At 47.7% G+C, this 13906-nt stretch overlaps 1 protein-coding gene across 5 annotated transcripts in view; it reads right to left on the reverse strand.

The window, feature by feature from the left end:
• Positions 1–13906, reverse strand: part of Ablim3 (actin binding LIM protein family member 3) — a 116188-nt gene that overhangs the window by 17451 nt on the left and 84831 nt on the right. For 2 of the 5 annotated variants that reach the window (XM_037197166.1, XM_028890123.2), the window contains exons 9-12: positions 8172–8230; positions 5726–5797; positions 1460–1589; positions 658–756 (exon numbers count right to left, since the gene is read on the reverse strand). In XM_037197166.1, the coding sequence (XP_037053061.1) occupies positions 658–756; positions 1460–1589; positions 5726–5797; positions 8172–8230 (360 nt within the window). Of the gene's footprint in view, positions 1–657; positions 757–1459; positions 1590–2014; positions 2039–3610; positions 3773–5725; positions 5798–8171; positions 8231–13906 lie in introns of all 5 variants that reach the window. The other 3 variants (XM_028890126.2, XM_028890125.2, XM_028890128.2) reach the window with 2 other exon arrangements.

Below are 13906 nucleotides of genomic sequence, written 5' to 3' on the forward strand. Positions count from 1 at the left end.
ATTATAATATAAAGTATATCAGTAGAGAGTTATTATCACCTTCAATCACCTTTTAACTTTTTTTTTTAATTCATGCAACCATCTCTATCCATACTAACAGCTGAGCTAACTGGTCAGCTGGTTCTCTCAATACATTTAAGTACTGTCCTCACTCTGAAGGTGAGATCCAGGCTTGAGTGAGCTCAATTGCAACCTCAGGGTCCAGAATACTACCTGGCTGCCCAGAGAAGCCGAGGATGGGCCCCAGACCACCAGCTTACAGGCAATGGGATCACGGTTCAAGTTAAAGAACCCTGAGGCAAACACCCTTCGCCATTTTGCCTTTACTCTGCAATGTAATGTAATTAATGCCTTTAATCAGCAATGTAAAAGGCCAACTCTTGGGCATTTCATGTGAGCTCTCTGAGCCTTCTCTTCCCTTGCCCCTCCTTGTGGTCCTGATCAAGGTTGGTTACATGGAGAATAGACCAAAGCCCATAGGCATGTTGGGGCTGGAAGGTGAGTTAGCATGGATGACTGGTTAGGGAAGGGCCCCACCCCCCCAGGAACGGACTTCTCCTCAGTGCTTGTGCAGCATCAAGCATTTCAGGCATCTGGCACCCGCCCCGTGGAACAAGCATGCAGGCATGCTGGGAACAGCCAGCTGGCAGTGCCTACCTGGGATGTGAAAGTGCTTGGGAGCCTGGTAAGAGGTTGGAGTGGAGGACCTCACATCTAACTGGCTATGGTATGGAGAACTCCGGCCACTCTCAGGCCCTGGAGCATGCAGGCAGTGGTCCCCAGAAAGAACAGAAGCGTCGAGAAAACAGGCATTAAAAACAAGGTAGCACCGGAGGAAGCAGTGAGGCCACGGCAGCAGAGGTGGGGTGGATGTCCCAGCGTGCTCAGCTCCGGAGTGGAAGCAGCTTGTGTGCGTTCATGCACCATGTCGGCAGAAACAAGCTTGACCTCATTTGACCCCCAAGTCTGAGTCGGCCAAGAAGATAGCTTTACCTGCTTCTCCTCCCACCCCGCCCCGCTTAGGCTCCTCCCTCGGTTTCCCCTTTTCTCCATTCCAACACTTGTGACTCCCCTTACCTCAGGGTGACTGTGTATACTTGAACTGGTTGAGTGGGCCCTGGGCCCTCAGGTGAAGACCAGCCCCCCCCCCCCCAACCCGGATGCTATGTGTTTCTTGCTGTGGGTGTAGAGGCTGAAGGGTGAGTTAGAGGAGTCTGCCCCTAACCAGGGTCACTGGACTGCCTGACATTCCCTCTCCTGGTGGTCCCCTCCCCACATCCCTGCTGCTTCTCAGCGTCACACACCCGTCTTAGGGACTCAGTCAGGCCCGCCAGGTCATCAGAGTGGCCATAGGCTCCCAGAAAGCCATGCTGCTGTGGAAAGTGTCTATTGTCCCTGCAGCTCAGGGACACGAAGTGACCACATGGTCCTGACTCTTTGGGGGCTTCCTTTGCCTTACCTGAACGGTAGTAGTGATGAGGTGAGCGGGAGAAGGTGGGAGACATGCCTTGCCGACTGTAGGTGGGGGAATCGATGTATCCCGGGCTGGAGGCCCGTCTCTGCCGGAGGTCCAGGTTCTCATAGATGTCCTGGGGGAGGAGGTGGGACTGTGAGGAAGGCCTGTGGTGTGCAAGTCTTTTAGTAGGCAGCTGGGGCATGCTATGGAATCCAGAATTCTAGGAACTCAGGCTTGAGTCATACAACCTGAGGAGGGTGGGAGAGAGTTCCCAGGCCTTCATGCACCATTCCCAGCCCTTGGCTAGAATCCATGCGCAGTTTCTGGAGTCTCACTAGGGATTCCGGGGACACAAAGGAGTCTGACAGGCACGTGGGATTTTTTTCCCCAGCCACTCCCATCCTTCATGTCATTCCTTGGTTGGGGGAAACATTTTGGGTGGGGAGGTCAGGCCCCTGTGGTGTAGGGGAGGGGTGACCAGGGAGCCCTTCTTGGTCATCATAAAGAAACACCACTTTTCATATAGTTTAAAAACACATTGTATGTCAGGTGAATTACCTGGGAGTAAGGAGATAACGTCCCAGCGACTTTAAAAGCGGAGAATTTGAAGGCAGCCATGGAGGGAGCGAAGGTAGAGAGGAAGGCACAGAACACGGTTAGAAGGCACAGAACACGGTTAAATGGTAAAATGGTGATAAGGAGAGAGTCTGCAGCTGCCCCCGAGGACCCTTTCCAGATGACACCTCACTTGGAATTCTAGACTGTCAGAACTGCTGGAAAGGGGCAGAAGTTCTGGGGATAATGATTCCCCCTTCCTAATAATAGTGAGAGAGCTCAGGGCCACGCTAGGCCTCTCAGGAAATGGCTAGTCTTGATCTGGACCCAGGTTCCCTTCCTTCAAGCTCAGAGCTATGTTCTCAACTCTCTCCCCCATCTCTCTCCTGGCTCACATCTCCTTTGTGGTTCAGGAAGACAAAGCCTTGGGGAGCAGCAGTATTCTAATTAAGGGCTAAGCAAGGACCAGGCCACTGCTGTAAATTGGGAGGCTCGCATGATAAGGGGTATTGCAAGCTGGAGACCTAGTCCACTGAGCCGGGCTGCTGTTTTCAGCTGTGACCAGAGCCATGTTGGAATGTCTACTCAACCTGGACCAGATTTTTAATTTCTAAGGCAAGTAAGACATGTAGATTCTTCTGTGGAATCGCCTAACATTTACATGGTGACAGCTAATTTACATTTCTGAATGACACTGTGAGCGAACCCAAACCATCTGGGGGTTGGCTCCGACCCAGGGGTCCTGCTCTCGAGTTTTGGAATTGGAGTCTGCAAATACTTGATTCACTTTTCCAGGGCCATTTTAGGAGCCAGAACTCAGAGACTCTCAGCACTGGACTCTGCAACCAATGGAACCCAACCCCTATTGGTTACCCTGTTGCTGTCCAAGGACACACACTCGTGAGCGGTGGAGCTGGGTACCCGGGAGCCTGCTGCACATTGTTATAACTCAAGGGCTTGCACACTGTTATAGCTCAAGGGTGAGAAGTCTCTTGGAACATGGCTGGTCAGGACCTATTCTGTGATAGCTATCTCCGCCTTCTCCAGAGAATTCTCCCTAGAATCCAATAGCCATATAATGGTTTCTAAGTTGTCTGATGCTGCATCTTCATAAATATGTGTCCTGTTCTGAGCATGAGGTTTTCAGTAAGGTTCAAAGTGGAGAGAACACGCCTAACCAGGGTTTAGGAATGTCACTGTCCTTTGAGCCTGGTATGTATGGTATCAGAGACATGGGCTTGAGTATTAGCAAGATTCTGCTGCTGTAAGAAAAGCAGCAGCCCAAGTAATGAGTAGCTCTATGTTCTCAGCTTGCATGCTGGTTCAGCAGGGCATGGTGGGGACGGGAAGAATGGAGAGCCTAGTCCTGTCGACAGGGTATGCTGCCACTCACCATTAGATGATGGGAATACACACTTAATGTCTTATTTAAAGCCAGATTTTTGGATGAAAGCTCTTGGTGTTTACAAGTTGGCTATAAATTCCAGATTAGAAGAGTCTGGGGGCCAATACTGTGGTGGCCAAGCTGTCTATAAGAGCGCTGGCTGGGGACCCTAGCAGCACCTTGGCTCTTTCCAGAGTCTCAGAGAGGGCAAGATGCAATACCTCTCCATAGCCACATCTCTCCAGCATCTCGTCGGAGGTGTATCTGGAATGAGGCTCGTAGGAAATGAGGTCAGGGCGTTGCACCTCGTAGATGGACTTAACCTTGGGAAGAGCTGCCAGGTCTTTGTAATTAAGGATCTCATTATCCACTTTAGCCTGGGGAAGAGGGAAATGGACAGGAAAGAAGAAGAAAGGTAAGAGGGAACAGAGGAAAGAGGGAGAACCAAAACAAGGCACGAGAGGACCAAGCATCTCCAGCTGCTACTAAAAACACTATTAGGCATGAAGAGAAGAGCTGTAGATGTTAGAACAAGAACGGTCCCAAAGGTCACGTACTGAACAATATTGTTTGTGAGGCCCCCCGGCTTTACTAGAGTGGTCCCCGATAAATACCACAATACCTCTATGAGGGAAGTATAAATGCTATCTTTTAGATGTGGGGCCCCAGGCTTTACCAGAATGGTCCCCGCTAAATACCGCAAACTTCCCTGAAGGAAGTACACATGCAATCTTTTAGATGTGGAAACTGAGGCACAAATGTGCCATAACTGGTGTCACAGACTGCAGTCTGAACTCCGCTCCTGGATGATGACTGCTGCTAAACCCCACAACGCAAAGATGTCCCTAGTGGCAGCCATCTTGGTAACTCCCTTCTGGGGACGAGCTTATGCTTGCCAATAACTTTCTCATATGGTAGATCCCCAAATGAACCTCTCTGATCCTGCTGTGACCGGTGCCGTTCTCCACGCCAGGGGCCTATTTTCTCTCATGTTCTAGCTGGGACTCTGCAGTGAGTGCAGCCTGTGATCACAGCAACTTGTCTTGACCTGGGGTTGAGGCGCAATAGCTTATGGGCTCAACAGTTGTATGGCATGGATAACGCCCCGGAGTTAATCCCAGTACCATAAAAAAAGAAAGGAAAATGTAACTTGTTTTCTGTGACAGCCATGTGGCAGTATTGACCCATATCGAAGTCACAGCAATAACTCTTCGTATTTTCTCTTGTCCAAGGGAAGAAAGGACAGGAGATAGTGCCATCGATGGGCATTGTCTGGGATCAAAGAAGAAGCCCGATGTGAATCTGAATGACTTTGCCGTGGTGTCAAAGCCCACCTTGGCCTGGCAGGTTTGAGGATTCTGTGTGGAGCCTTTCTCCTGGGGTGAGTTCTTTGTTGTCAAATACCCCCACATTCTTGGTCTTGGCTCCTCTGCCCTGTGGACAGCCATGCTGCTTTCCTCACCCCTCCCAGGCACTGCCGCCCACCTCCCTCGGCTTCCTTCCTTCTGTTAGTCAGTATTTCTTCCTCTGGGAGGTCTTTTCTCACCTGGCTCTGGAGGGTCAGGTCTCTTCCTTCATCGGTAGCATCCTAAGGGTGCACAGAGCCTTTATCTCCTGCTCCGTGTCATAGTTACAACTGACTATTCACGACCTGTATGTCCCGTGTTATGGGAGGGCCCCAGATCTGTCCATCACCATCTCCCCAGGACAGAACAGCAGTACTTATCACCGAGAGAAAGCTCAGTATACACGGAATGAACACATGCATTGCCACAGGACCCGAGGTCATCTCATCTAGCTGAACTCTGTCACTTCTGCTTAGGTGAATGGTTCTGAAGATGGGAGCTTAGACACATGCAAGTGGTCTACTTTGTTTCTGGCCTTCTCACATGTTTAGAAAGGTTTCTTTTAGCTTTGTGGCCCCCCCTTTTTTTTGTATTTTGAAACTTCTCCCTTCTGCCTCTTTATCACACCCCACTACCTATATACCAACATTATCCCATCTCCACCTGCCTCACTGACCTCTTGCTTGGTCTCTGGGAAGGAATGGGGAAGGGGGCACCTGGAATTGATTTTAGAATGCAGGAAGGTTTCTTTCATCATCACACTGTCTCATGCTCCTTGAACTCTACACTGTCCCCTCGGCTCTTGGTTTACTAGATTGTGTGTCTGAGAACAAGGTCCATGTCCTCCCCACACCCTTCTGTATCCTTAAGATCTGGTATGCCACCTAGAATAAGACAGGGGCGGTCCAAATGGGCTTTCAAAACATTTCAGGTGCTGGGTCGGGGGTAAACAAAGCCCTATAGCTGCTAGGGAGTGATACATACGCAGATGACTCGGTTAGGCGACCCAATGCTGGATCCAGGGGGTGAGATGGAAGTTTCAGATGTCCGTCGATGCTGTGGGAAAGATGAAGACAGAGGGGTGAGAAGCAGAAGTTCAGGCTCAGTAGGGAGAAAACAGGCAGAGAACGCAGCTCGGAGGGGACTATAGTTGAAGTACTCTGGCTACCTCTGTTGCCGCTCTGCCCTGTCAACCAGTGTCTGTATGTGAATGGGGTCCAGCAGGCCTGGAACTTCAGGCTAGACAGAAGATGAATTTATTTTCTAGTTATCTGTAGCCATCATTTTTTTTTTGTTTGTTGTTTTTTTTCGAGACAGGGTTTCTCTGTGTAGCTTTGCACCTTTTCCTGGAACTCACTTGGTAGCCCAGCTTGGCCTCGAACTCACAGAGATCCACCTGCCTCTGCCTCCTGAGTGCTGGGATTAAAGGCGTGCGACGACCACCGCCCGGCTGTAGCCATCATTTTAAATAGAAAGTTGTTCATAAAACTTCATTATCTCAGCCAATCATGTATTTATTTTAAATGAATAAAACTGCTTCGTTTTCAGTCCTTGGTAGCTTAGTAAGCAACGCAGAAGCAAATGGAAGCTCGCCTACTTGCACAATATGCCGATTCTTTGCAGTGGACCCTTGGCAAACTGACATCAACTTAAGTGAAAAACCTTAAAACATTATCTGCCTCTGCACAGTGGCCATGGTAGATTACCAGCCTCCCAGCCCCCAACAGTGTGATGTTCTCTCTGGGCATCTCAGAGTGTAGCCATGTGTGGTGATGGGACAGTCCAGGTTGAATCAAGGACCACTGGGAGATACATGTGGTTTTAGCGATCTCAGATTCCTGATGTGCAAAAGGAAAACAGGTGTGCCTGAGGACTGCTCAGTTTCCATTCCATCTGGAAGCATTCTGAGTGGAGCTAGAGAATGGCGCTTCACCAAACCATGAATGAGAACTAGAGGTGGATCTGGGAACGTGACAAAGGTGGGAACATTCTGATGACACACATGCCACAGTGATGAAGTGGAATGTTTGGTTTCAAGCCTCCTGATTAGCTGGAGGAGGGCTCTTGATTTGGTGCTAACACATTTCGACAGCTGTCCCAACAACACTTAATTTCCCCCTTTGAATTAAAGAGTGTGCCAGCAACACTAGCTAGCATTTTTAAGACTTATTTTCAATATCTATTTCATTATCATTGAATTGATTTTGTTTCCAGCCAGTGTTACTCCTTCGTACATGGCAACTTCAAGCTTCATTTTAAAATAAGTTCAGCTAAATGAAAAGGAGTTGAGTTGCTTTAAAGGAAAGAAAAAAAAAAAAAAAGGAATGGGTACTGATATAAAGAGGTGGCACACAGACGTAGCAAAAAATGTCAGGGTTTTAAAGAAGAATTCAAGTTTGGGAAATTCTCCAGAGAGGAAATTGAGAAGAATAAGAGCTGGGTCTTCTTGTACTTTAAATGGGGCAAGCCTTAGAAAGTACAGGGCCGGGGATTCACATATGATCCGAAGAAATCACATATCAACAGGACCAGTTCTCTCATTAAATGGGTGAAAGGGCAAAGGGGAAGGGTTAATTAGCTGATCAGAAATTGTGCACCTGTGGTTTTTTTTTTTTGTTGAGAGGATTCTAGCAAGTAAGGTAAGAGACGCTTAAGGGGTCAAGTCGACAGCAGGGACGAGAATATAAAGGCATGTGAGAGCTCAAATATTGCTCCCCCACCCCTAACACACATCTTAGGAGCCTCTGTGCAGCATAAAGAATCCAGGAACTCAAGCTCTCCCTGCAGCCTCGGTATCCCCCGCCCCCCTTTTTACTACCAGGGACCCAGATTCACAGGCCTTCCTGGCATTTGTCAGAGCGAAGCAATTCTGAGGGACCAGGGTCTCAGCTGGTCTGCTGTGAGCCTGGGGACAACACTCTGCATCGGATGCCTGGTTGCATCCTTGCTGTCAAATCACTCTCTATAGACTCGATTTTCCTCACAGGCAAAGCAGAGAGATACAATGTCTTGCCCCATCTGCCACAGGGGGTTAGAGGAATCCAGCCAGAGCGGAGCTAAGAAGACATGCTGCAAACTGTCAATTACTGAGATGATAGTAACTATAATTATTAATAAATAACCCTAGGCTAGGGGAAAAAAAGCATGGCCATCAGTGCCTCAGATTGGCTGCCATTTTGGCCAGCATTGGTATGGTTATAATCTTGCCCACCCTAGACACGCTTAAAAATTTCCCATGCATCAAGTCACTTATTGTTTTCAAGATTCTCTCATATACAAAATCCTAATGCACCCCAAGCCCCATAAAGCAACTCTTCCCATTAGGGAGCCCGCAGACATGGACACACATTTGGGAGCTGGCATGCTCTGCACTGAGGCGGAGCTTTCCCAACCTGTGGCGGAACGCAGCATGGAGGACCACGCCTCTTACCTTGAGCTTCTTCTCTGCCCTGGCTGCCTGCTTGCAGATTGGGTGCCAAACCTCAGAACCTAAGGGGCCAGGAAAATGACAAAGACTTAGACTTCTCAAAGCTACCAGTGACCAGAATCCCTACTTCATCTCAGTGACAGCATGTATACTCTGCACACACGCCAGTCAGGAGGACTTCTTTGTGTCTCACGGCTCTCTCAGCGCCCCGTTGTCTTGGAGAGCCACTGGTACGCCAATCTGACTACACATATGCATTTCCAGGGTGTCTACATCCTACTCATTTCTCGCAGTTCACATGGCATCCTTGTGAACTTTCTTACCTGCCGGCTGGAGGTGACTTTTCCCTCCTCTGGGCTCCATAGTTCTCTAAGGTCTCTTGGCATAGACAGTCTTATGTCATATTAGCGCATGAATTTGCCACCCTGAGTATCTCAACAGCACCTTCCGTTGAAAGGACTGAGCTTTATCCGTGGGTCTGCCTCCCACAGCATCTGTATAGGGTTTGCCTTTCGTGGAAGTCCATGGGTTTGCAGGGTGAAAAGATGACCAGACAGCTACTAGTGAGTGACACACAGCAGGTGGCCAGTAAATATTTGTTGAATGGATGACGGGCAGTTGGGGGCGAAAGAAGATGACCAGCCATGGTTAACCTCAGCTTTCTTTTCTCTTCAAAGACTCATGAGAGAATTAGGACTTTATCAGAGCTATTGAATTTAAGGGGAGGAGGTGCCATGATGTATATTCTGATGGGGAGCATGGTCTTGACCTGATAATTCCTCAGAGACTCCAGCCCCGTCAAACTTAGTACGCGCATGTTGCTAATACCCATGTTTTATAATGGGTGGGAGTCCACTTGGCTGGCTCCAGACCTAAGAGGCCAATTTGGAAAGGCATGAACAACAGGTGGTTGGTCACATGCTGCAAAGCCTCGAATGTTGCGCATTCCCCAAAGAAGGGACAGGTGTCCTGGATTAGAAGGGAAAAAAATAGGAACATATTATCCCCCCTGGAGCCACCCCTCTGGTACCCAGCTCGAAAAGGAAAGGGGCCAGCAAATGGCTCCATTCCTGAGCACCCAGATGGCATTTGTTTGTCTGACTTTGTTTCTAGGTTATGCTTTCCAGGCTGTTGCCTGGAGCCCTTAAGACTGAAATATCAGTGAGAGCACAGGGGTGTGGCGTGAATCAGATAACCGGATCTGCAGGAGAGGAGAGAGAATCAGCTCCACATCTGGAGTCCAAAGGTCTCTTCTCTACTCAGCCCCTAATAGAGCCCCTCTCTCTCTGGGTCCAGTCTCTTCATCTGAATAAACACTAAGGTAACACGTGGTCTCAGAGATTATTTTCATTTCCAAAATTCTTATTCTAGGGCTGGTTTTGTTTTTTGTGGTACAAGACCCCCCCCCATTTCTTATCGCATGGTATTCTCAGATGTTTTTAATTATTCAAGAGGAGTTTAGTTCTGTCTAAAGTAAAATGCAATGGTTATTAAGTCCAGTAGAGGGACTCTGGGTCTGAGGCTCGGAGCCAGTGATCACAGGGTGTGTCTGCTCTCAAGCAAGCTGTGGGTTGTGAGCTTTCCTTCTGGGAGTTTAAATTACAGAGAACATTTCCGGTTCCTCTCTGAGTTGCTCCTGAGTCCACCAGGAGTTGTTTACCACTGTGGCTATGGCAGGAAACACATGTTCCAGGTCACTGTAGGAAATGCTTGAGGTAGACATGAAGGTCTGATGAGGTCATGCAATTGAGTGGAAGACCAATGGGAAAGGTGAATCAGGCTGACAGTCCAGGCTGGTGGGGGGAATGACAGAAATGTGTGGGTTCAGACTAAAATGTCTCTCTTACTCCACAACATTGACTTATCTGATCGGAAATAAAACTGAGCCACACATGGTTGTTCGCTTTACTCTGCATACAAGAAAGCATGTTTATCTATGAACTGAGAGGGAAGAAGAAGATTCAAAAGACAGGAGGAAGATGTAATTAAAAATGAAAAAGTTGCCGGGGCGGTGGTGGCACACGCCTTTAATCAGTATCGAGCAAGCAGCGGATCTCTGTGAGTCGAGCAGCCTGGACTACAGTGAGTTCCAGGAAAAGGCGCAAAGCTACACAGAGAAATCCTGTCTCAAAAAACAAAAAAACAAAAAACAAAAAAAAAATGAAAAAGTTGCCAGAGTTGCTAGAATATCATATATAGAAAAGCAAATAATAAAAAGGGGGTGGGGATTGCTGGTAGCTAGCAATAAACTCAGATAAACATAAGAAAAAGTGATTTTTTTTTCCATGAAGACGTGTATGAAATTATGGTCTCCTGAGCATTTATATCCCTGGTTATCAGATCAATAGCATGACCTCAACAGAAAGAAAACACCTAGTGTGCTGGCTAGTTTGGGGTCAATTTGACACAGGCTGGAGTCATTTGGGAAGAGGGAACCTCAATTGAGAAAATGTCTCCATGGGATCAGGCTGTGAGTGGAATCCTATAGGGCATTTTCTTGATTGGTGATTGATGTGAGAGAAAGCCCAACCCTTTGTGGGTGGTGCCATCCCCGGGCTAGTGGTCCTGGGTTCTATAAGCAGGTTGAGCAAGCCAGTAAGAAGCACCCCTCATCAGCTCCTGGCTCCACCCTACCCTGTTTGAGTTCCTGCCCTCAATGCTTTTGATGATGAACTGTTTTATGGAGCGAACTGTTTTACTGTGAGTGAAATAAACCCTTTCCTCCCCAAGTTGCTTTTGGTCAAGGTGTTTCACCATAGCAATAGCAACCCTAACTAAGACAAGTGGGAAGAACATGATTATCTTTTTTTCCCCCAACACAGTGATTGGTCCATGTAAATGACTGGTTGGATCCTACCTTGGTATTTTCACAGTTATAGTGTGAAAGGCACCCTGAGGAGGGTGGCAATCAGAGAAGGGAGGACAATAGAAATTAGTCCCTAAGACAGCATCTTCACTCTGGGAGAGAAGGTGGAATGGGAGGCTCAACCATGTCTGTGTGCATTTCAGTGGTCTCTGAGGGAGGAGGCTTTCATTAGATTTGCAATAAGAACTTAGGGCGAACATTCCAGGGAAGGAAAACCAACTTTCATGAATTGAATGTTCTTGCTCACTTGCTAATGAGCTCCCGTCCTCCACAAATTTTCAAATATACACCAGATAGGAATGTGCTCAGCATCAATATTGAGTAAGGGACTCATCATATTGTCAATCACACTGACAGATTTTTAAACAGCCATCTCACTCCTCGAAGATCTTGTTTCTACATTAATAGTTTTTTTCTATATTCATAAAATAAGCATTTGACCTGTCCAATGTTCCCTATGAGAATGCAAATTCTATGAAGAGAGATTCCTATCTATGTGTCTACAAGGACCAAAGAGTCTCAACAAATGCTTGCTGAGTGAATGACTAGAGAAGCATGGGCTGATGAGATGATTCAGCCTGTAAAGATGATTGCCACCAAACCCGTTGACCTGAGTCTGATCCTCAGGACCTACGTGGTAGGAGAGAACCAGCTCTGACAAGTTGTCCTCTGACTACATGTGCATGTGGAAAGTCGACACACATACACACATACACAGATAAACTAACACAACAACAACAATAATAAAGCTTTCAAAAAGAAGCAAGATATTGATGTTAGGCCAGCTAGATTCTCTAAGCTGGAGATTTGGGAAAACAGAGGAAGCCAGCCTCTGATTTTGACAGCTACAATTCTAGACTGAGTAGAAGAGCATTCACTAGGTAGTGAGTTGTTCAACGGATGACCTGTGTGGAGAACTATTCTCATAACCTGGTGTAGATTCTTAGGTCCCCATGCTGAGCCTCTGATACCAATTTCTTGGAGGTGGGGCTGAGAAACAGACCCGACAGCTCTCCAGGTGACTTTATGGCTCTAAAGATGAGAGCCAGATGGTTAAATACAACACAGCACTCCAAGTTAATTTTTAAGAATGCTATGGGACAGGGAACCTAGTGGTCCAAGACAGAACTCTAACATCTTACAAGAATGGGACATGTTTTGTTTGGACTCCTGATGCACCAAGTCACTCTTTCTTACTCTCAGAGACTGTCACCCACAGTCCCAGGTTCTGTGGTTGAAACCTATTGTGAAGGTTATAGGACAATCAGCTGACTTGAGATAGAAACCCAAATCCAGCAAGTATCAGGCCTGCTTCGATGCTCAGCAGAACCAGCAGGACTAGGTAAGCACGTCCCAGACCTGCAACATCTGGGGCTGACAGGATGCTAGGATCCCACCCTCCTCTCTGCTGGACCTTTACATTCATTCTGCCAGCGCCCCTTTGAAAATGTCAGGACTGGATCTGGTGTGGTTGTCTTTCCAAATGCCCAGCGAGTCCGAATTCTGGGTCAGCACTGTGTCAACATTTTCGAATCGGAATGTTTTTAGACTCTGTGGGTTGCCATAATCCTCCCAGTATCTAACTTACAGCCCTTCTCACTTGGTGATGAAGGTGACTGAGTTTCAGGTTTCTGATTCTGCAGGGAATTCTGCCTCAACAGGTTTCTTCTCCCGATTGCTCATGACCACAGCAGGGTGAGGTTGCTCGGCATTCTGCCTCCATGGCAGCAGCACTGCCTCTGTGACATGACCCAGCAATGACCTTGGAGTTGCTCCGTTAACAACAACCTTTATCCAGGGCCAGAGAGACGGCTCTGTGGCTAAGAGCACTTGCTGCTCTACCGGAGGACTCGAATTTAGTTCCTAGAGCACACACAGGCAGTTCATCGCCCTAACTCCAGCTTCAGGAGATCAGCTGGCCTTCTCCGACATTCATACTCATGTGCACATACCCACATGCAGAATACACTGTAGAGGGGAGTCTGTAGACACAAAGCACATTAGTGGATACCAGACGCTTGTAGTAGGTGTGAGCGAGTAGACAACTGCTCACAGGGGATTTCTTTTGGGGTGAGATAGAGACACACAGATGATGGCTGTACAGCATTGTGAATGGACTAAAATCTTCCTAAGTATATATTTTAAAATGGTTGCTTAGATGTTGTGTGAATTTTTATCTCAAGAGAAAGGAAAACCCCTGCCCCATAACCCAGAGGAGGTGGACTACTTCTGCAGACTATAGGGCACTTCACTGTTTCTCTTTCCCTGAGGGTGCAGAGTCTGTGGGCGGGGATGAGCAAGCTCTTCCCTGGGCTTTAGTGTACAACACTATCACCACTGCCATCATCCTGGATGTCAGGGGTCTTCCCCAGGCATCGGGCACTGGATGCATTATTTAATGCGATATCCCATGAGGCTTGAGGCCTGGTTATGCTGCTTGTGGTTTCGCTGGTTGCACTGTCCAGAGCAACTCAGTCCTGCTCTGTGCCTTTATTTCCCATCTGCAGAGTGGGGATTGACAATGTCCACCTTGTAGGTTTGTTATAAGGATTAATGAACACATACACACACACACACACACACACACACACACACACACACACACACAGAGAGAGAGAGAGAGAGAGAGAGAGAGAGAACACTGGAATGATATCTGTTTATAGTAGGCATTATGCATAAATTTTTATTGTTAATATTATCTCCTCTCTCCCATGCAAACATCATGTGCTAGGGGCTAACTAGTCTGGGTAAGCTGAAAGGACTTAGAGAGAGACTGGAGGAGAAGGTTTTTTCCTTGACTCCCAGGAGCAAGGCCTGGGTAAGGCAGAGGACAGCAGCTGAGAGGCTGGCTGCAGGGTGTTGTGAAAACAGT

Source organism: Peromyscus leucopus, chromosome 19 (genome assembly GCF_004664715.2).
Source record: "Peromyscus leucopus breed LL Stock chromosome 19, UCI_PerLeu_2.1, whole genome shotgun sequence".
Classification (NCBI taxonomy): domain Eukaryota; kingdom Metazoa; phylum Chordata; class Mammalia; order Rodentia; family Cricetidae; genus Peromyscus; species Peromyscus leucopus.